The 23,625-nt window shown below is 39.4% G+C and overlaps 1 protein-coding gene across 1 annotated transcript in view; it reads left to right on the top strand.

The window, feature by feature from the left end:
- Positions 1–23,625, top strand: part of npr2 (natriuretic peptide receptor 2) — a 160,866-nt gene that overhangs the window by 28,762 nt on the left and 108,479 nt on the right. The window contains exon 6 of the mRNA XM_072252432.1: positions 22,847–22,941. Within this exon, the coding sequence (XP_072108533.1) occupies positions 22,847–22,941 (95 nt within the window). The remainder of the gene's footprint in view (positions 1–22,846; positions 22,942–23,625) is intronic.

Genomic DNA, 23,625 nt, shown 5'->3' with positions numbered 1-23,625 from the left:
GGGCAGGTGTAGCACCTGTTCTGCTTGCAAGGTTAAGTGCCAGGAGGGAGATCAGTGGGGAGGGACGAATGGACAAGAGAGTTGCGTAGGGAGCGATCTCTGCGGAAAGCAAGAAGTTGGGGGGGGGTGGATTGGGGAAGATGTGCTTGGTGGTGCAGTTCCGTAGGAGATGGCAGAAGTTTCGGAGAATTATGTGCTGGAAGTGGAGGCTGGTGGGGTGGTAGGTGAGGACAAGAGGAACCTTATCCCTGGTAGGGTGGTGGGAGGATGGGATAAGAGCAGACATGTGTGAAATGGAAGAGATGCAGTTGAGGGCAGCGTTGATGGTGGAGGAAGGGAGGCCTCTTTCTTTGAAGAAGGAGGACATCTCCTTCGTTCTGTAATGAAAAGCATCCTGTGAACAGATGAGGTGGACATGGAGGAATTGAGGGAAGGGGATGGCATTTTTACAAGTAACAGGGTGGGAAGAGGTATAGTCCAGGTAGCTGTGAGAGTCCATGGGTTTATAATAGACATCAGTGGATAAGAGACAGAGACAGTGAGATCAAGAAAGAGGAGGGAGGTGTTGGAAGTGGACCAGGTAAACTTGAGGGCAGGGTAGAAGTTGGATGAGGTCGATGAGCTCAGCGTGGGTGCAGGAAGCCCCACCAATGCAGACATTGATGTAATGTAGGAAAAGTGTAGGACGGTCACCAGTGTAGGCTTGGAACATAGACTGTTCCACATAGTCGACAAACAGCCAAGCATAGCTGGACTCATGCCCATGGCTACCCTTTTGTTTGAAGGAGTGGGAGGAGCCAATGGAGAATTTATTTTGAGTGAGAACAAGTTCCGCAAGGTGGAGAACAGTGGTGGTGGAGGGAAATTGGTCAGGTCTGGTGTTCAGAAAAAATGGAGGACTTTGAGGCCTTCCTGGTGGGGGCTGGAGGTTGATACTGAAAATGGATTTTAATTACTATGAGGGTGATGATCTTCATTATTAGCAGGTAGTCTAGCAGTTGTTTGTACTATTTTCCAATTACTTCCCCCTCTTTTTTCATGCTTCCAATGCCAGTGAATGAAAAGCAGTGATCCCACAGTCATTTTTAATTTCTTGTTCGATGTAGATATCCAAAAATCTATGCTTGGTCATCTTCTTTCTGCAGTTTCGGAGACATCAATAGATATTTTTATTATTTTAAGACATCAATCAGATGGCAAATATCTTGCTTCACCCCTCGACTTAAGTCTTTCCTTTGTTAAACTGGAGAGAGTGGATTCTTGAACACAATTTAACTTTGTTCTTCTTGTTTGGCACCAAGTGCTAGATACATCCAACTATCTCCAGGTAACCAATGGAAAAATGCACGTTGGTTTCATTTACAGCCTCTGTTCCTTTCATAAAATTTATTTATTTAGATACAGCATGGAATTGGAATTGGATCTTCTGGCCCTTCAAACTGCGCAGCCCATCAATCCCCCAATTTATCCCCAGCCTAACCATGGAACAATTTACGATGACCAGTTAACATACTAACCAGTACATCTTTGGATGGTGGGAGGAAACCCACACTGTCATGGGAAGAACGTACAAGCTCCTTATAGCCTATGGCGGTAACCTTCACTAAGATGTTGTAAAAGATTTGTAGCTCGGGTTGAGGATGATGTTGTTGAGTGGCTCGCCAAGCTGGCTTGTAAGCTTGAAGATGTTTCATTAGCCGGCTAGGCAACATCAGCAGTGCAACTGTGAATGAAATGTTGGTGATCTACATTGTTCACCTTTTATGTGTCCTGTGATTTTTATGCAATCAATGATGATGATGTTAATCCTACATACTGATCAACTAACACAGCCCAGACAACAATTATCACCTAATCGGACTTTAACAGACCAATCGCTGATTACTTAATGGGTAACCAATAGAAATGACACATATACTCACACACACACACACAAACGGACTAATCACAGGACACATAAAAGACAAACAATGTAGGTCACCAACATTTCATTCGAAGTTGCACTGATGATGTTGCCTAGCTGAGTAACGAAACATCTGCAAGCTAACAAGTCAGCTCAGCGAGCTACTCAACAACAATGTACTACCGTAATTTCCAGGCTATTGCTATAGAAAAAATCTGCTATTGACCGTTTTAAACATTTATGGTTTGTCAACATAGTTGGTAGAGCCGGTATTTATTGGTCTTTCATAATCATTGAGCTGCCAGCTTGGAGCATCACTGTCTTTGTGGTGAAGATATCCACAAGGCACTGACATGTACCAATTTAGGTGATTGTCTTGTCTAGATCAGTGCTGAGCACTATGAGTACTTGCACTCACCCAGACAAATAAAAATTATCCCATCACAGTCTACCTCAAGCATGGAAAAAGGCTGAACCATTAGGATCTGAGTCACTTTCTGCAGAATGCTGAGGCTCCAACTTGCCCTTGAAGCTGGAGCATTTGCAGTACGTGAACGGTCCAGTTAAGTTTCTGATCACTGGAGATCTTTAGATGTTGATGTTGAGAAAAACGGTGAAGTGGTTGATGTTTAGAGAAGGTTGTAATGGAGATGGTCGTCAGTTGTTAGTTGCCATTTATCAGCCCATCCTTAAATGTTGTTTAGGCCATAATGCAATCAGATATAAGTTGTTCAATTTCTCACAACTTTGTGTAATCTTCTCCAAGCTTTCTCTTCCTCCCTGAGCATATGCCAAAAGTGTGGTCTCAGCTAATGCCGTTTAACGTGTTGAGGACTGGGATGCTATACCGAGGAAATCACAGGGCTAAGAGCACTACTCTTCAAGTAATAATCCTTTTCCTTTGTGTGAGTTTTGACTCTAATCTGTGAAGAGTTTTCTTCTTCTTTCCCAGAGACTTTCAATTAACCAGGGTCATTCAGGAAAGTGGCACCAGGATGTTAAGGACAGACAATCTTTTACCACATCCTGAGTTCAGCTCTTCCGTCGACTTTTGATAAAAGGCTGGAATGGGCCTGGATTCATGTGGGCCTGGTACAGAGCTAATTAACCATTATTGGTAATTGAGGAGACATACACAAGAGACTGCAGATGCTGGAATCTGGATCGACAAACCACAGGACCACAAAACATAGGAGCAGAATTAGGCCATTCAGCCCATCGAGTCTGCTGCACAAGCCTATCATGGCTGATCCCAGATCCCACAATCCCATACACCAGCCTTCTTGCCATATCCTTTGATGTCCTGACCGATCAGGAAACAATCAACCTCCGCCTTAAATATACACATGGACTTGGCCTCCACTGCAGTCTGTGGCAGAGCATCCCACAGATTTAGTACTCGCTGGCTAAAAAAAATTCCTCTTTACCTCTGTTCTAAAGGGTCGCCCCTCAATTTTGAGGCTCTGCCTTCTAGTTCTGGATACCCCACCATAGGAAACAGCCTCCCCATATCCACTCTATCTAGTCCTTTCAACACTTGGTAGGTTTTAATGAGATCCCCCCACATTCTTCTAAATTCCAGCAAGTACAGGCCCAAAGCTGCCAAATGCTCATGCGTTAACCACTTAATTCCCAGAATCATCCAAGTGAACCTTCTCTGGGCTCTCTCCAATGTCATCACATCCTCCCTGAGCTATGGGGCCCAGAACTGTTGACAGTACTCTAAGTGCAGCCTGACTAGTGTCTTATAAAGGCTCAGGATTATCTCCTTACTTTTATATTCTATTTCCTCATGAACTAAATGCCAACATTGCATTTGCCTTCTTTACCACAGTCTCAACCTGTAAATTAACCTTCTGGGAGTCTTGCACGATGACTCCTAAGTGCCTCTGCACTTTTGATGTTTGTACCTTCTCCCCATTCAGATAATAGCCCACACAGTACACTGGAACAAAAGTTCCAAACCTTTTTTATGCCATGGACCCCAACTATAAAGTGGTCTGTGGACTCCAGCTTGGGAACCCCTGTACTAGAAGAACTCTATGGGTTGAGCAGCATCCAAGTAGAGGCAGAGGAGGAATTATTGATATTTTGAGTCAAAATCCTGCATTAGGTTTGGGGGTTGGTAGGGAGATAGTCTGTAGAAAGAGGAGAGGAGAGGTACCATTAGGTGATTGGTGGGCCAGGGTAGGTTGAAAGATGAAGGGCAGCTGGAGCTCAATAGGGAGGGCAAAGAGGTTTACTGGTCATCACCTCTATCCACCCTCAGTTCTGATGTAAGTTTTTGACACAAAACATTAGCAATTTCCCCCTCCCATTTCTGCTTGACTGCAAACTTCCTCCAACATTTAGTGTGTTGCTCAAGATCACCAGCATCTGCAGAATCCCTTATATCCTCCAGTAAATGATTTGTAAGTGCCATTTGATGGTAATTTGAATAAATCCTTCCTTAGTTAATTAGTTAGTTATTTATTCAGCTGGTAATTAACTATACACAGCTGTGGCTTGTTCTGATTTTTCCTCTCAACAAACTCCAACTTGTGCAAAGTCCGCTCATTGAATATTATTAACACATAATAGCATTTAACAAAATTGAAGGATGGCAAAAAAAAATTGGTTTAAGGGATAGAAGCAATTTTTTTTTGCCTGAGAGAGTAAATGCTGCTGCTCCTAGTACTGAACAAGAAGGCTCCAGTTATTGCTGATGTAAACAATGTGTGCCTAGGCCATAATTTCAGTCTACAAATGACCTAACGCTCTGAAATGTGACAAAAGGTGATAAGGAAAGTAACCAATTTTCAGAGAACTTGGAAATGGAATTGGTTTATTGTTGTCACATTTTCAGTGGCCACTTTATTAGGTACACCTGTATACTTGCTCTTTAATGCAAATATCTAATTGGCCAATCATATGGCTGCAACTCAATGCATAAAAAATATGCAGATATAGTCAAGCAGTTCAATTATCACTCAAACCAAGTACTAGAATGGGTGAAGAAATGTGATCTAAGTGACTTTGACTGTGGAATAACTTTTGGTGTCAGAAAGGTTAGTTTGAGTATCTCAGAAACTGCTTATCTCCAGTGATTTTCATGCACAGCAGTCTCTAGTGTTTGTAGAGAATGATACCAAAAACAAAATAAGTCTAGTGAGTGGTAGTTCTGAGAGAGAAAGTGCCTTGTAATGAGAGAAGTTGGGGCAAATGACTAGATTAGTTCAAAATAAGTCCGTAAGATTTAGGAGCAGAATAAGCCATTTAGCCCATTGAGTCTGCTCTGTCATTTCATAGTGGATTCATTTTTGATCTCAGTTCCAATCTCCTGCCTTCTTCCCCTATCCCTTCTTGCCCTGACCAATCAATAATCTATCAACCTTTGCCTTAAATATATGTATAGGCTTGGCCTCCAAAGCAACCTGTAGCAACAAATTCCACAGATTCACCACTCTCTGTCTAAAGAAATTCTTCCTCATCTCTGTTCTAAAAGGATACTCCTCTGTGCTGTGCCCTCTGGTACTAGACACTCCCACCATGGGAAATATCCATTCTATCAACATTTGATATATTTCAATTAGGTCACCCCTCATTCTTCTGAATTCCAGTCAATATAGTCCCCGAGCTATCAAATGCTCTTCGTGTGTCAAGCCATTCAATCCTGAAATCTTTTGTGAACCTCCTTTAAACTCTCTCCAGTGTCAGCAGATCCTCTCTAAGATAAGAGGCCCAAAGCTGCTGACAATACTCTGTGAGACATCACCAGTGTTTTATAGAGTCTCAACATTAGCTCCTTGCTTTTATATTCTAGTCCTCTTGAAATGAATGCTAACATTGCCTTTGCCCTCTTTACCACTGACCCAACCTGCCCATTCTTCCAATCTGCCCAGGTCTTTCTGTAACCTCTCTACTTCCCCAAAACTACCTGCTCCTCCACCTATCTTCATATTATCCGCAAACTTTGCAACCAAGCCATCAATTCTGTCATCCAAGTCATTGACATATAATGTAAAGAGAATCTGTTCTAACACAGATCCCTGTGGAGCACTATTAGTTCAAACTGACAGGAAGGTGACAGTATCTCAGATAAACATGTGTTACAATGTTGGTGCACAGAAGAGTACCTCTGAATGCGGTACACCTCAATCCTTGCAATGGATGGGCTACAGCAGCAGAAGACCATGAACCACGTGAAGTGGCCATTTTATTAGCTTCAAGAGGTACCTAATACTGAGTGTATTTTGATACAGTGAAAAGCTCAGTTTTGCAGACTGTCCATGTAGATTATTTCAATACATTAGTATACATGAGGTATTACAAAGGAAAATCAACAACAGCATACAGAATATAGTGTTACAGTGAAACAGAAAGTGCAGTGTAGATGTAGAATTCAAGGTTCAAGAGCCTTGATGGGTGTTTTGGGTTCCTTTTGCCCAATTTTGTTGATCATTGGTACTTGACCTCACAGAATATCTTTGGATACTCATTGCCTCTTGAAAATCTTCACAGATTCCATTCCTCTGTTTCAGTTTATAATCTCTCTGGAGAATGACCAATGAACCAGTAATGCATACATTCTAGTTTTTATTATATAGTTCAATTTTCAAAAAAAAAATGATGTTGACAGTCATTGTTCCAATTAGCAGCAAGTGGGAGGACAGCAGGAAGCATTATATTACACTCAGTGCTGTTGACTCAAGCAGTTGTCTTTGTTGTCTTTTGAGCAAGGTTGCTGTACTCTATAAAATGGTCATAATTTATTTTAAAGAAAAGGATGGAAGGTCAGTCTGAGAACCACTAACATTACTCTTTTAATTGGTCAATAATTATCTTGAAGAAGGATATGGTTGCAGCTTATAGAAGTTAATGTTGTGTAATCAGCAGTATTTATCATGCTGTATTTCTTAATGGGATTAAGTAATCCATTTTAAAACTAAACTCCATAAATATTTAAAATTGTTAGGTAACCGGGAATCTAGAGTTGAAAATAATGCACTTTATATCTGTATTTAACCCCCAAAGCACTCATCACACTTTTGGCAGCTGCAGTCATTTCCTGTTTACTTTGCAGAGAAATAGTTTATCTTGCTGTTTTCTTTTCTAACTCTGTAATCTTCAAAACAACTGATTTGTTTCTTGGAACATCTATAAAGAGTGTAATTATGTGAGAAATAGGAGCTAGCAAACCTAAATTGCATTGGCAGTTGAGTCACTGTTTAGCTAAGGATAGAGAAGCTGCACTCAGGAGTGTCTGAAGACTAAATTAAACATGTGAGGAGAAAGCAGTGGAAATTGAGGAGACTGACCATTAAGTTGAAAAATATCCTGCAACGTCCTCAGAGGGGAGCACTATTTTAAAACTCAAAATCATAGCTGCTGGAAATCTTAAATAAAAAGTGAAATAGTAGAAATGCTCAGTGGGTCAGGAAGCATCTGTTGAAAGAGAGATGGTGTTATGTTTTAGGCTGAAGACCATTCATCAGAACAGGAAAGTGAGAAACCCTCTTGGCTTTAAAACAAGGCAGAATATTTCTTGGAGGTATCTGCAGACCTGAGCTTTAGATAACTTTACACCAAATTAGGCTGCACTGTTCACAGTAAGACAAACAAAATTCAAGATGCAAACTGTTAATGGTCATTATTCAGTGTATGTGTTTAAGTGAATAGTTTCAAGCAGCTGAGTGTCAACACCTCTGAAGATCTATCCTGGGCCCAACATATTGATGCAATTACAAAGAAGGCATGACAGTGGCTATATTTCATTCGGAGCTTGAGGAGACTTGGTATGTCATCAAAGACTCTCAAATTTCTATAGATATACCATGTAGAGTATTCTAACATTAGCATCTGGCATGGAGGGACTACTGCACAGGATCGGAAAAAAGTTGCAGAAGTTTGCCATCTCGGCCAACTCCATCATAGGCACTAGCCACCCAGCATGGAGGACACCTTCATAAAGCAATGGCTCAAAAATATGGCATCCATCGTTAAGGACCCCCATCACCCAGGCCATTCCCTCTTTTCATTGCTGACATCAAGGAAGAGGTACAGGAGCCTGAAGACACACCATCAACTTTTCAAGAACAGCCTCTTTCCCTCCACAATCAGGTATCTGAATGGACAATGAACCCATGAACATGACCTCTCTTTTTGTTCTACTTATTTATTTATTTTGTATATTCTTATTGTAGTTAATAGTTTTCTTCATTATTGCCAGTGTTTTCTCTATTGTTATTTAAAATTCTTCGGCTGGAATGTTACAAATTGGAAAAAAAAGTACACTAGAACTTGCCAACATCGCAGCATCTTGATTTTGTATGAAGCCTATGGTTAAAGTCCTGTTTGGTGGACTTGGCTATCACTGCCACAAAGAGGGTTTTGGCCAAATTTAATGGTGACGCATTTTATATCCAGCCATTTATCTTCTTGATTTGCTATGCAAGCTGAGCTTCTTACTAGGTCTCCTTCGCACTTTGCCAGAACGTTGCCATTCAGGATTCCATCAAGTCAATCGAAATGCACACTCAGTGGACACTTTAAAGAGGCCACTGAGCGTATGTTTATGGCCTTCTGCTGCTGTAGTCTATCCATTTCAAGGTTCGATATATTGTGCTTTCAGATATGCTCTTCTGCCCACCGCTGTTGTAACGCATGGTTATTTGAATTACTATCATCCACCTGTTAGCTTGAACCATTCTGGCTATCCTTCTCTGACCTATCTCAGTAACAAGGCATTTTTGCCCACAGAACTACTGCTCACTGGAATTTTTTTTCTTGTTTTTCACACTATTCTCTATAAACTCTAGAGAATGTTGTGCTTGAATATCTTAAGACATCGGCAAGTTCCGAGATACTCAAACCACCATGGTCAAAGTCACTTAGTTCACATTTCTTTCCCATTCTTATGTTTGCCCTGAACCACAACTGAATCTCTTGACCATGGCTGCATGTTTTTATGCATTGAGTTGCTGCCACATGATTGGCTGATTAGATAATGAGCAGGTATACCTGATAAAATAGTCACTGAGTGTATTTTACAGGGTTTCAGCACAGTATCCAGGAGAACGATGACTAGTATGCCATGCATTGAAGTACTTCAGGCATTGGCTATATTTCCACCCAAAGTATCTGGTAATAAAGGTTGTGATAATGTAGATGTGTAGGAACCTGCTATCAACACAGAAACAATTTTCAATAAATTGATTGGCTCATGAGCTGAAGACTTTGCCATAATCAGAAATGATTATTTCCTTAATTGCAAACGATTATGGATTATTAACATTGTACATCTCAGACTTTACCAATAATTTAATATTTTAACCTGAAAATTGTGAGCAATTATAAAACTGTCAATAATCACTAATACTTTTAACCCACAATTTTAAGGACTTTGATCAGAATCTAAAAAGATATAGGAGGAGTTGATTGTTTTTTCTAGCCTTTTTGGTACATGGAGCTTCGAAAGCTAGAAGGCTATGTGCTAGGAAAATTCTAGACAGTTTCTAGAGTAGGTTACTTGGTCAGCATGACATTGTGGGCTGAAGGGCCTGTAATGTTCTATGTTCTATTATATATTGCAATGTACTACTGCCATTTAACATAGATCACAATATATACCAGTGATATTAAACCTGATTCTGATAAAGGAGAATGAAATAATTATTACTCCAGATCTGATGCAGCGTAAAAAGAACACAATAAATATAAATATTAGATTACATACGTCAATGATAAAAAAAATCAAGCAACAGTTGAGGCAGCATTTGAGGAAATGGGTAATATTTTTATTGGGATCAGGCAATAGTTAGAAATCAAACTTGTTTTAAGTTTGCCGGGGTTGGAGATGTGGTGGAACTAACAAAGGGAATGTTTGTGATCTTGTGATGATCAGGAGAGATTGAATAATTCATGTAGTGGCAGTGCCAGGTGAGAGAGAATGATGAAAGCTTGTTAATCACAGCTGATATGTATAAAAGAGAACTCGATGGAGGATCTGAGAATAGAGGAGAGAGAATGTTGAATATGGTTACTAAATTCTGCCGATGTCACAAAATAAAATAAAGAGAGTTTGATGGAACCACTCAGCAGGTTGAGTAGCATGTGGCATGAGAGGAAAAATGGAGTTAACATTTTTGGTTGATGACCTTCTGGTAAAAACTGGAATGCCTGGTTATCTGAAATTGTTGAATCCATTATTCACTCCCAAGAGCCGTCTTGTGCCTTGGTGAAAGATGTAATGCTATTCATTGAGCACATGAACAATGTTAGATGTAGTATTATGAAGGAGAATTAAATTGAAAAGCATCTAGAAAGTTAAGGTCACACATACAGAGAGCTGCTCTGGAATGTGGTCAACCAAGCTGCCTTTGGTTTCTCTGATGCAAAAGAGGCAACGTTGTGAGCATTAACTGCAATACATTAGATTCAAAATAGTGCAACAAAATTACTCCTGCACCTGGAAGGAATGCTTGGCTGGCTGGATGTTAGAGCAGGAACAAACAAAAGGGTGAGTATTGCATATGAAAGTGCCATGAGAGAGGGAATAGTGTTGATGGAGGTAGAAACATGACTCATTGAACTGGAGAGCGGCTACTAGTCCTTTCCAAAACCTAGTAGGGATGATTTGTACAGAGGCTTTCTTTTTTAAATAGGAAGAGTTATTTAGTGGAACCTAGCCATATGTAAGAACATTGATGTAAGATGTTGTATATTTATAGAAGTGGAAGAGTTAAATAAGTTGTCAGTTGAAAGCATTAGTTAATCTAAACTTCTTTCAAGGCTTGTCTGCATTTATGACATCTAATATGCTGAGTTTTTCAAAATTATTACGCAGGACAGGTGCAGTTTAATTATTCGTGAATGTTTTATTGCTGATTATGGCAAAGGCATTTCAAAAGTTCAAAGTACATATGTGTTACCAGGTACAACCTTGAGATTTCCTATGGCCATACTCAGTAAGTGCAAGAAACATAATCGAATCAATGAAAGGCCACACTCAGCAGGACTGACAAACAACCAATGTGCAAAAAACAATGTGGAAATACAAAAGTGGGAAAAAAGAAAGAATCATAATAAATAAGGATTACATTTTGAGAAAATGGGATGATGATCCTTGAAAGTGAGTCCATAAGTTGTGGGAACAGTTCAGTGATGGGCCTAGTTAAATTATCCCCAATGGTTCAAGAGCCTGATGGTTAAGGGGTAATAACTGTTCCTGAACCTGCTGGTGTGGGTCCTGAGGCCTATGTGATGGGAATCCTTGATGATGGATGCTGCTTTCCTGCAAGAGGTGGGGATGGTGGGAGGGGCTTTTCCATGATGGACTGGCCACATCCATTAATTTTTGTAGGATGTTCCATTCAAGGGCGTTGGTATTTCCACACCAGGCTGTGATGCAGCCAGAAAATATACTCTCCACTACACATCTATAGAAGTTTCTCAAAGTTCTAGATGTCATACTGAATCTTTGCAAACTCTTAAGGAAGTCGAGGCACTGCCGTGCTTTCTTTGTAATAGCCTAGAGCAGATCCTCCAAAATGATAATACTAAGTCATTTAAAATTGCTGGCCCTCTCCACCTCTGATCCCCTGATGAGGTATGGGTCATGAATCTCTGGTTTCCTCCTCCTGAAATCAATAATCAGCTCCTTTGTCTTACTAGCATTGAGTGAGAGGATGCTGTTGTGACACCACTTAGCCAGATTTTGAATCTCTCTCCTGTATGCTGATTCATCACCACCTTTCATTTTCCCAATGACAGTGGTGTTGTCAGCAGGTTTAAATATGGCATTGGAGTTGTGCTTAGCCACACAGTCATAAGTATACAGCTACTAGAGCAGGGTGCGAAGCTCACAGCCTTGTGCACATGTGCTGATAGAGCTGTTGCTGCCAATCCAAAATGACTGGGGTCTGCAAGTGAGGTATTGAGGCCAAGGTCTTGAAGCTTATTGATGAGTTTTGAGGGGGATGATAGTATTGAATGTTGAGTTGTAGTTGATAAAGAGGATCCTGATGTATGCATCATTGTTGTCCAGAAGTTCCAGGGTTAAGTGAAGAGCCAATGAAATGACATCTACTATGGATCTATTATGCAGGTGGGCAAATAGATGTGCCAAGTTGCCTCTCAGATAGGAATTGGTATGTTTCATCCCCAACCACTCAAAGCACTTGAGTGAGTGTAAGTGCTACTAGATGATAGCCATTAAGACAGAATATCACATTCATCTTGGGCATCAGTATAGTTGAAGCCTGCTTGAAACAGGTGAATACCTCCGACTGATGAAGTGAGAGGTTAAAGATATTGGTGGAAACTCCAGTCAGTTGATCAGCACAGGTCTTTAGTACTCGGCCAGGTACCTCATCTAGGCCAGAAGCTTTCTGTGGGTTCACACTCCTGAAGGATGCTCTCATGTTGGCCCTCAGAGACTGAAAGCACAGGGTGATTGGGAGCTGTGGGAGTTGGTGAAGGTTCTTCCATGTTTTGATGGTCAAAGTAAACACAAGGCATTGAGCTTATCTGGGAGCGAAGCCTTTTTGTCATCTACATAGCTTGGTTTCACATTGTAAGAGGTGACAGCATTCAAGCCCTGCTACAGCTATTGAGCATGCTTCAGTGATTAAAGTTTGGTCCAGAGTTGCCACTTCACATGTTGCCAGACCTGGTGCCACCGATCTGATGCCACCCTTAGAAGGTTGAGGATCTCATGGTTCATCCAGGACTTCTGGTTGGGGAAGACGCTGACTGATTTTGTGGAGACACACCCATCTACAACTGCTTTTTATAAAATCCGTGACAACCATGGTTTTTTTTTTCCATTCAGATTCTTTGAGTCCTTGAACGTATTGCAGTTCACCAACTTGAAGCAATCCCTTAGCCTCTCCTCTTCTGCCGCCGGAGACCACATCTTTGTTGTCCTTATCTCTGGAGCCTTTCTCTTTAGCCTGTGCCTGTATGCAGGTAGGAGGAGGACAACCAAGTGATCAGATTTCCCACAAAGCGGTTTAGGCATGGAACTGTGGGTATTCCTTATCCTAGTATAGCAGTAGCCGAGTCTGTTGGGACTCACAGTGCTGCAGATTTGGTGATGACCACATTCAATATCTTGAGTGCCTGATTAATGTTCGCTTTTGGTGGTATGGAAACCGTGTTAAGGATCAAGGAGGAGAACTCTCTTAGTAAATAGAATGGTTAGCACTTAATTGTTTGATGTTCTGCATTGGGTAAACAAGAGTATGACAGAACTGCCTGTCCAAGTACCACAAAGAGTTTATCATGAAACATGGGCCTCCAATTTTTGCCTTCTCTGAATCAGCAGTTCAGTCCATCCTGTGTATTGGGAAGCCCTTGGGTCTTGCCGACAAATCTGGCATGTCCGGAGTGAGCCATGTCTCTATGAAACACAGAACACAGCAGCTCCTTATTTCACTAAGGTGCAGCGATATTGCCCTTAAGCATTCAATTTTCTTCTCCAGCAACTGTGCATTTGTTAACAAGCTGCTGGATAGAGAGAGTTTCATTACTCTGCATCTCAGCCTAGCCTGGAGTCCTCTCCTCCTTCCTCTTTTTGTCTGCTTAAAAGTGCCGTACCTGTACGATGGACAGTTAAGTCTGCTGAGTCTTTCAGAGGATCATGAAACCACCACGTCTTTCAGAAGATCACATTTCTGCAGGGAATTGAATAATAGAAACAGTTATGAGAAAATGATGAATACAGAAAAGGTGAAATGGTGTTTAATGCAAAAAAATGTAAATGTGCCAAAATTTGTGAAGATGTTGTATTTTATGTACTGTTTCTCTATTAGTAGCTGTCTAAGATTTAATACCAAAGAAAACCTATTGCTCTCACAATAGCTCCTAGGAATACACCATAGTGACAGAAGGCTCCAATGAAAACAAAATCAGAATCAAGTTTAATATTACCGGCATATATCATGACGTTTGTTAACTTTATGGCAAGGCAGTACAATGCAATACATGATAAATAAATATAGAGATAAAAACTGCATTCCATTAAGTATATATGTGTCTATTAAAATATTTCAGTTAAAATAAGTAGTGCAAGATAACAGAAATAAAGAAGAGAAGTAGTGAGGTAGTGTTCATGAGTTCAATGTCTGTTTAGAAATCAGATGGCAGAGGGAAAGAAGCTGTTATTAAATTACTGAGTGTGTGCTTTGAGGCTTCTGTACCTCCTGATAACAACAGTGTGAAGAGGGCATGACGTGGGTGGTGGCGATCCTTAATGATGGACGCTGCCTTACTAAGGCATCCTAACACAAAATGATTAAGGCAGGAGTTTTCTTGAATAATGTAATTTTGGGAGACGTGTATGTGAACAAGTTTTCTGCCTCAATAGTGCTATGGTCACATACGAGCAGGGAGATAACCTCTCCACCTCAAAGCTTCAGCCTATAACAATTGGTCAGCAATTTTTCTGGACTCATCCAGATTAAGGGGTATATCATTTTCAATACAAAAGAAAATTAATAATCACAAATTAATAAATTTGTAAATAAACACTGAAAAAGCTCTCAATTGTTCTCTGTCTACAAAAGAACCAAGTAAGCTTTTTATGTCAGTGATATCAAGTTATAGATTGCTATCAGCACTATTTGAGCACCAATAATCTGTGATAATATCTAAATTTATATAACTGTTACTTCCAGCAGTACCTTTTATTTTCCATTCCCTGAACTAATATCCATGGTGCTTCACAATGTGACTCTCTTTGATATTTCATGAACCACATATTTTATGTTGAACATGATCAGTGAGGAACTAGAGATCTGCAGACTTCTTAAAATAATTTTATTTTAGAATTTCAACAATCATCTGAGAAAGCAGAATTCCTTCAATCAATTTGAACTGAATTTGACCTTGCTTATAAACATGGAAATATAATTTTTCTATTCATGGTACCACCCATTTCTTAATCTTGTTAGATTTGATTTGGTTGCACCTTTGTGATCTTCATATGAAGAATGGCACTTTGGCATAAATTAATTATATTAGTGGACTAGCAACAAAGTCACTACTGTGCAACTATAAGCATAACCCTTCCTTTGTCAGATGCATTTCCTTACCAAATTGTGATTAAATATACTCCATTAGGGTAAATGCATCACACAATCATTAGTGTCTCAAAACTAGATGCCAGACATCTCGCGATTAAAGATGCTACCTTCAATACTGTATCAATAAGAAATACATTAAAATAATTATTTTGAAATTATTTTAAGTGCTAGTTCATGAGGTGTTTGCTTTTTGTTCTGTGTCTATTAACCCCTGTGGAACAAAATTCACAATGAACTGATGAATGGATTTTAGTCAGGCTGTGGAATATAATCAGATTTATTTTTAAGTGCCTCTCAAAAAAATTCAGAGGCATGATGCTCTTTTTTAAAAAAAGCATGAACAAAAACAACTTGTTTCTTCAGAATAAAGCTTTTGTGACTATTTCCAGGTCAAATTGCAACATTTTCCAAAATTTGAATGGGCATGCTTAATTGCCCTTCACCACTTCAAGTCAGCTGTAATATACACGTGAAACTTGCTTTCCGATGATGATATTTTCTATGCAAAGGTGGAAGGCATTTCGATGTACCTTCCCCAAATATGGATTATGGTCTACTTCTTCTGTCATTGCTATTGAATTCCCACCATGCCACTAAGCCTTGGACACCTGAACGGTACAGGTTCCTTCCTCTTTCACCCCAGACTTGTGTTTGTAGCACAGACGTTATGTCTGTAGAAGCAGATACAGGTCACTACACCTGCTTTATTGCTACTCAAGTTGTAGTATAAAGTTGTTTAATTTGGGTTGTTTCAAACGGTCAAGCTGACTCTAAGTTGCTTAGTTCAAGGAAGCTTGCAGGCTAGATAGATACCAACATATCAAATAACTGATGTGTTTATAAGATGGAAGGTTTGTGTACTCAAGGAGGTTAGTTTTACAGCATTAATTGTGAACTGTGATTGCTAAGCTGAGGACTATGCCTCCAAGATGCTTTTAGACCATTTGTGTTAAAAAGGTATTTGAGGAAATATTTTATGCATGTGAAGACATCCAAGTGAGAGAGAGAGTATAAATGTAGAGAACAGTTCACACTTATTAGGAATGGGATATGGAACATCAAAAAGAAACGTGGAAGAAAGACAGGGTGAACTGGCTTCAGTTTCTGCGACAGACAACTTGTTTGTCTGCATCATGGTATGTCGTTTTAGTTTATAGGGTTGTACCTGTGTTCTGAAATCCATTATCCTTTGTCCTTTGTGTTTTGGAATCCTTTGTGCTTTGTATTTTATAAATAGTTTGTGTTTTAGAAATAGTTAGTAATTTGGAAATGTTTAATATAGAAATCCTCCGTGAAGTTTAAATGTGTTGTTTGGAGTTAAATATGTATCACTGAAAATAAATGATCTGGGTTTTATACTACTTTCTTCTCCTTGGTAGAATAGTGGGTTTTGGCAGCTAAACTCACCATGGAGAATAAACAGGAAAGTAAGCCAGTCTTTGAACGATTGGGCAGCTGCTGTATAATATCACTTTAGAGAGAGTACTTGTGGCTATTTATGTCCGATGGGGCTTAAGATCTTTGAGTTTAGAACTTTGAAGTCAGCAAATCTAATACTATCACAGCAGCATCCCGGTAAATCTCCTCAAAAGATTCCACATCCTTCCAATAATGAGGTGATCAGAACTGAACAAAATATTCCAGGTTAGGTCTAACCAGGGTTTTATAAAGCTGCAAAATTACCTTGCAGCTCTTGATTTCAATCTCCTGATTAATGAAAGCCAACATACCATACACCTTGGTAATGAAGTTTTTCGGAGTTTGTAGGACTTCTTTTTAATGGGATCCCGGATGGAAATGCTTTTATTGTCATATTGCCAGAATGCTGTCTTCAACTGACAGTTCTATAAAATTTGCAAAACATGCCATGTCTGCAGCTAACACAGAGAAGGCTCACTGTTGTAAGTTGATTGACTGATCATGGCAGTACCTATAGTGATGACGAAAAAGGTGTACACCTAGTGTGATCCTAATGTAACTGGCAACCTTGTAATTCTGCAGATTTTCTAGACCACTTTGTTTTAATTCTCTGTGAAAAATCGTAACTGTCTTGAGATTTCTAGATGCTTCCATTCTCCTTTGTTATAAATTGACTTTGAAGCATGCAGGCAATAATTTTTGCAGATGTTCTTTGACAGTATGGTTTATAACTTAAATATTGCAAAGGACTTTGAGTGTTTAAAGATTAAGGATTTGTTTTTAAAGATGCTAGAACACTAAATGAATTTAAGAATATGAATAAAATTCTAATAAAAGCCTCAAATATTGCAATGATTTTGGGAGGGTAACTCCATTATACTTGATAAAACTTGTTTGATTACTTTGTTGTTGACTCTTTATGGATGTTGAAATAGTTCCAATGAGTCCATACAGTGGTCAAATGGATTAAGCAAAAGTCAGAACATAGTTTCACATAAATTATGGTTTTGAAATTGTTGGATCTGGCCTGATTAAAAGATGTTGTAATTATTGCAACATTTTAGTCTGTGGGGATTTAGAAATAATGATGTTTTCTATGACCGTCTATACTAGCAAACCTTCCCTGGCATTGTTCACAGAACGTCTGTGGATACAGAGACATTTATGTTTTTTTAGCCAACAAGATGATTTGTTCTTTTGTGATCAGTTTCTGAGGAAAATGGTCCAATTAAGCAAACTTTAGTTATATGTAAGCTCTTGAGGTCAATCAGAGACCAATTCTAACTACCTGTAAATTTATGAGTTTGGAAGTAAAATAAAAGTTGAGAATGTCTGTTTTTTTTACTTTGCCTTACTCTTATATTATGTAGAACTTAAAGTTTGAAATTTGGTGTTCACTGGCACAGATGGAGAGCATTTATAGATGTGTAAAACAAGAATTATCTATGGAATGTTAAAAATTTGCATATGATATCTGCTTCCTGTCTACAAATATTATTTCTACTTGTCACAGTTTAGTTATGTTTTTATGTCAACATTTATAATTTAGTTTGCATTGAGTAGTTATTTTCTTTTTCTAAACATTACTCTTAGAATGTTCTGTTAACCATTGCCCAGTAGTACCATTTTGGTGCCAATTGCTACCACCTTGTTTTTTCCCAATCTGTTTAGCAAGAGAGTTTAATTCAATAAACTGAACCAACAGGATATGATTCTTTAGTCTTCTTCCGTATTAAAGCTGCCAGAACTACCAAATTTTGCTGGACACCATTTTCGTAATTTATCCAGTTTATTTATGTAGTCCATCCCAAGTCAGGAAACTCCGAGCAATCTTGTCTTTCTTTCCTCATAGTCCCTTTAAGGCCTGTTCCTGTTTCAACCCATCGAGTCTAAGCTGTCTGTCAGTGCAATTCCATCAGTCCTTTACTTGTTTGTCTATAAACATTTCTCTGTCATGTCTCCATGACTTTTCACTTATTCTTCAGCCACCCAGCTGTACTGGAGATAATTTTCAGCTAATTAATCTATCAGCATGCCTTTGAAATGTAGGAGGAAACCAAAGTTCCTTACAAAAAACCATCTGGTCTCTTGGAGAATGTGCAAACACCATACACAAATCCTTGTAAATCAGAACTGAACCCAAGTCTTTGGAGCTGTGTAGTTAGTATAGTAGTAGTTTTACTATTGTGCCAGGTGTTAAATTGGCTATCTACAGTTTACAACCTCTGCCTTTATGATCTTCCTTTGTCCCAGTGTCCCACTGTGATCTTTTGTATCGGTATCCCACGGTGATTTCACACCTCAAATTCATGAGCTCCAACCCTACTGTTGCTCCTTATTTTGTTAATTTATGAATTTGTTGTTCAATCATTTCATTTCTCAACATTTAATTTCCAATTGCCCACTGCAGTTTTATTTTCAAAATCTTTCTGGTTTCCATTGTCCCATGACAATGCAACGGTGGATATGCAATGGCAAGCATTTAAAGATCGCATGGATGAACTACAAAAATTGTTCATCCCAGTTTGGCAAAAGAATAAACCAGGGAAGGTAGTGCACCCGTGGCTGACAAAGGAAACTCGGGATAGTATCAATTCCAAAGAAGAAACGTACAAATTAGCCAGAAAAAGCAGCACACCTGAGGACTGGGAGAAATTCAGAGTCCAGAAGAGGGGGACATAGGGCTTAATTATGAAAGGGAAAAAAGCTTATGAGAGAAAGCTGGCAGGGAACATAAAAACTGACTGTAAAAGCTTTTATAGAGATGTGAAAAAAAAGATTGGTTAAGATAAATGTAGGTCCCTTACAGTCAGAAACAGGTGAATTGATCATGGGGAGCAAGGACATGGCAGACCAATTGAATAACTACTTTGGTTCTGTCTTCACTAAGGAGGACATAAATAATCTTCCGGAAATAGTGGGGACCGAGGGTCCAGTGAGATGGAGGAACTGAGGAAAATACATGTTAGTAGGGAAGTGGTGTTAGGTAAATTGAAGGGATTGAAGGCAGATAAATCCCTAGGGACAGATGGTCTGCATCCCAGAGTGCTTAAATAAGTAGCTCAAGAAATAGTGGATGCATTAGTGATAATTTCTCAAAACTCTTTAGATTCTGGATTAGTTCCTGAAGATTAGAGAGTGGCTAATGTAACCCCGCATTTTGAAAAAGGAGGGAGAGAGAAACCAGGGAATTATACACTGGTAAGCCTGACATCGGTGGTGGGGAAAATGTTAGAGTCAGTTACCAAAGATGTGATAACAGCAAATTTGGAAAGCGGTGAAATCATTGGACAAAGTCAGCATGGATTTGTGAAAGGAAAATCATGTCTGACGAATCTCATAGAATTTTTTGAGGATGTAACTAGTAGAGTGGATAGGGGAGAACCAGTGGATGTGGTATATTTGGATTTTCAGAAGGCTTTTGGCAAGGTCCCACACAGGAGATTAGTGTGCAAACTTAAAGCACACGGTATTAGGGGTATGGTATTGATGTGGATAGAGAATTGGTTGGCAGACAGGAAGCAAAGAGTGGGAATAAGCGGGACCTTTTCAGAATGGCAGGCAGTGACCAGTGGGGTACCGCAAGGCTCAGTGCTGGGACCCCAGTTGTTTACATTATATATTAATGACTTGGATGAGGGAATTAAATGCAGCATCTCCAAGTTTGCGGATGATATGAAGCTGGGTGGCAGTGTTAGCTGTGAGGAGGATGCTAAGAGGATGCAGGGTGACTTGGATAGGTTAGGTGGGTGGGCAAATTCATGGCAGATGCAATTTATTGTGGATAAATGTGAGGTTATCCACTTTGGTGGCAAGAACAGGAAAACAGATTATTATCTGAATGGTGGCCAATTAGGAAAAGGGGAGGTGCAACGAGACCTGGGTGTCATTGTACACCAGTAATTGAAAGCAGGCATGCAGGTACAGCAGGCGGTGAAAAAGGCGAATGGTATACTGGCATTCATAGCAAGAGGATTGGAGTACAGGAGCAGGGAGGTACTACTGCAGTTGTACAAGGCCTTGGTGAGACCACACCTGGAGTATTGTGTGCAGTTTTGGTCCCCTAATCTGAGGAAAGACATTCTTGCCATAAAGGGAGTACAAAGAAGGTTCACCAGATTGATTCCTGGGATGGCAGGACTTTCATATGATGAAAGACTGGATTGACTAGGCTTATACTCTCTGCAATTTAGAAGATTGAGGGGGGATCTGATTGAAACGTATAAAATTCTAAAGGGATTGGACAGGCTAGATGCAGGAAGATTGTTTCCAATGTTGGGGAAGTCCAGAACGAGGGGTCACAGTTTGAGGATAAAGGGGAAGCCTTTTAGCACCGAGATGAGGAAAGACTTCTTCACACAGAGAGTGGTCAATCTGTTGAATTCTCTGCCACAAGAAACAGTTGAGGCCAGTTCATTGGCTATATTTAAGAGGGAGTTAGATGTGGCCCTTGTGGCTAAAGGGATCAGGGGCTATGGAGAGAAGGCAGGTACAGGGTTCTGAGATGGATGATTAGCCATGATCATACTGAACGGTGGTGCAGGCTCAAAGGGCCAAATGTCCTTCCTGCATCTATTTTCTATGTTTCTATGACCTCTGGGGACCCAATATTTCATGAAATAGTTAACACACTGATTGCTGCTGATTAGAGGGGCATCCTTTTAGAATGGAGATGAGGAGGAATGTGTTTATCCAGAGAGTAATGAATCTGTGTAATTCTTTGCCAAGTCCTTATGCATATTTAGGGCAGAGGTTGATAGATTCTTGATCGGTCAGGACATGAAGGGATACAAGGAGAAGGCAGGAGATTGGGGATGAGAGGAAAATTGGATCTGTCATGATGAAACTTGGAGCAGACTCGATGGGCCAAATGACCTAATTTTGCTCCTGCATCTTATGGTCTTATTTCTGATATAGTATTCTTTTGTTGTTGGTGATTCATAAGATACTATTATTTGGTTACCAGAGTCCCAGAACTCTTTTGGTGCAGCATCATAGAAAATTTGAGGGGAGGAGAGAGAGCTATTTATTGAGCTTATGTCCGCTTTCTTTAGAGCAATGTATTCAGTTCTATTGTCTATTCTTGCATCACCTAAGGCTCTGCTCACTGAGATGATTTTGGATTCTGTACAGATCTGTTTTTTAGTAATTGTGCTTTGTTCCAGTTAAGTCTGCTATCACAAGTGGAGCTAATGAGATGTGAAGTGGAGTTGGCTGCCCTTCCCAGATCCAAAATTAAAGTTGGTGGGACCCTTTGCAACTGATTGAATATACACCCACATTAGAATGCTCTTGTTCAATATAGAGTTTGATTTTTAGAGTTTAGGAGGTATTAGGAGGTTTAGGAGGTGGTATTGTGCATATCTAATAGCCCTCTTAGGTAGATACTTTTTTCTAAATCTGATTTTTTAATATTTATCTTGAATTAGGATTAGCAGGATTAGGGATCAATGGCAAGATAATTTTAAGGTTTTTTTGTGTGGAATGAGGTGAAAGCATGAATATTGATCCAGTGACAACAAGGGAAAATATATATTTCCAAATAAAGAGATCTATGACTTAAGATATGTAATTTATACTCGTGGATGAATTAGAATACAGGTTTGGGAGTTGTGGTTGAAGAAGCTTTGGCAAATTGGTCCAATACATCTGCCAAACCAGGAGGGTTGGAAATAGAAGGCTTAAAATTCCCTATGCCATTCCTGACCCTGCATCATAAAGTTTAATAAGTTTATTAATTTATTGCTTTAGGGTTTTAACTCCTTGCATCCAATATTGAGTTTGAAATGTTCTGACTGCTCCTGCCTGCAAGTAGATGTCTAAAGTTACAATGCAAGTCTGATGAAAATAAAATAAAATTCCAGAATATTTGAAACACTGATAGAAAATGCTGAACAAACTCATCAGGTCTGGAAGAAGCTGTAAAAAGAGAAACAGGGTTAATATTTCAGACATTTTTAGAACTGATAGAGAAAGCAGATTAATTTTGATCTGCAAAGAGGATATAGGAGAATTGGATGGGACCTAAGGAAGTGTTGAAAGACTGAGACCAGGGTTGCCCAGTGGAGAATTGATAGGTGTCCAATGATTTGTGCACTTAATGGAAGAATACTGCCAGTTATTGAGGTACAAACTTTTGAGAAAAGTGAAAGATGTTGGCAAGTAAGTTCCATGAGCAATTTTACCTAGTTGATTTCTAGTGAGTAGCCAGAGTTAAAATATCCTCCGGCTTGTGAGAATACATATCACAATATAGGAATTGTATACATACTAGCTATCAAATCAAAGCTCAATACTCGCAAGAAAACTCTGGTAATCATTGCCAATCCACTAAAATTAAAATTTAAATGAATATCATTGAATCAAAAATGCATTAAATGGCACTCTCAACATTAAGTTATTTCAGGCTCTTTTGAAGTTATAATTTATTTGCGATGTTTTGCTTATTTTTTAATTCTAGGTGCTACTGGACTGGTGACCATTGACAAATATGGTGATAGACTCATCGACTTCAGTCTCTGGAATATGGTCAACACTAAAACTGGGGAATATAAAGTTAGTCCTTCTTTCATATTTTTTGTATTTTGCATATTTTGTTATATTTGTATTGGTGATAGATTGGTGCAAGTATACAATCTTCCAAATGATGAGCAAAATAGTAAATTAGAACTTCATTGAGAGGGAATCCAATGATTATCTTGTTCAGTGAGAGCTCAGGTTGGAAACACTGAAGTGTCACTTCTGTAGCGCAACAGTGATGCTGGACTTTCACAGTAGCACTGGAAGAACTCAGCAAGGCAGTCATCATCTATGGAGAGAAATAAATAGTCGATGTTTTGGTTTGAGACGCAAATCTTTGACTCTTTAGATAAGATTAGATTCAACTTTATTGTCATTGTGCTGAGTACAGATACAAAGCCAATGAAATGCATTTAGCATCTGACCAGAAATGCAAAGAATAGTGTTATTTACAAAATAACTGTGAATAAAAAAAGTGCTACAGCACACAAATATAGAAGTACTGAGACAGTACAATACGGATGCAATACTGCTTAGCGCTGTGTTGAGAGGTTCAGCAGTGTCACAGCCTCAGGTAAGAAGCTCTTCCTGTGCCTACTGGTGTGGGAGCGGAGGCTCCTGCAATGCCTACTGGATGGGAGAAGAGTAAAACATCCATGGTTAGGGTTAGATGTGTCCTTGATAATGCTTTTCGCCCTGCCCAGGCAGCGTTTATGGTAA

The sequence above is a fragment of the Mobula birostris genome, chromosome 3 (genome assembly GCF_030028105.1).
Source record: "Mobula birostris isolate sMobBir1 chromosome 3, sMobBir1.hap1, whole genome shotgun sequence".
Classification (NCBI taxonomy): Eukaryota; Metazoa; Chordata; class Chondrichthyes; order Myliobatiformes; family Myliobatidae; genus Mobula; species Mobula birostris.
Note: the sequence above shows the minus strand (reverse complement) of the source record. Positions and strands in the feature narration are given on the sequence as shown.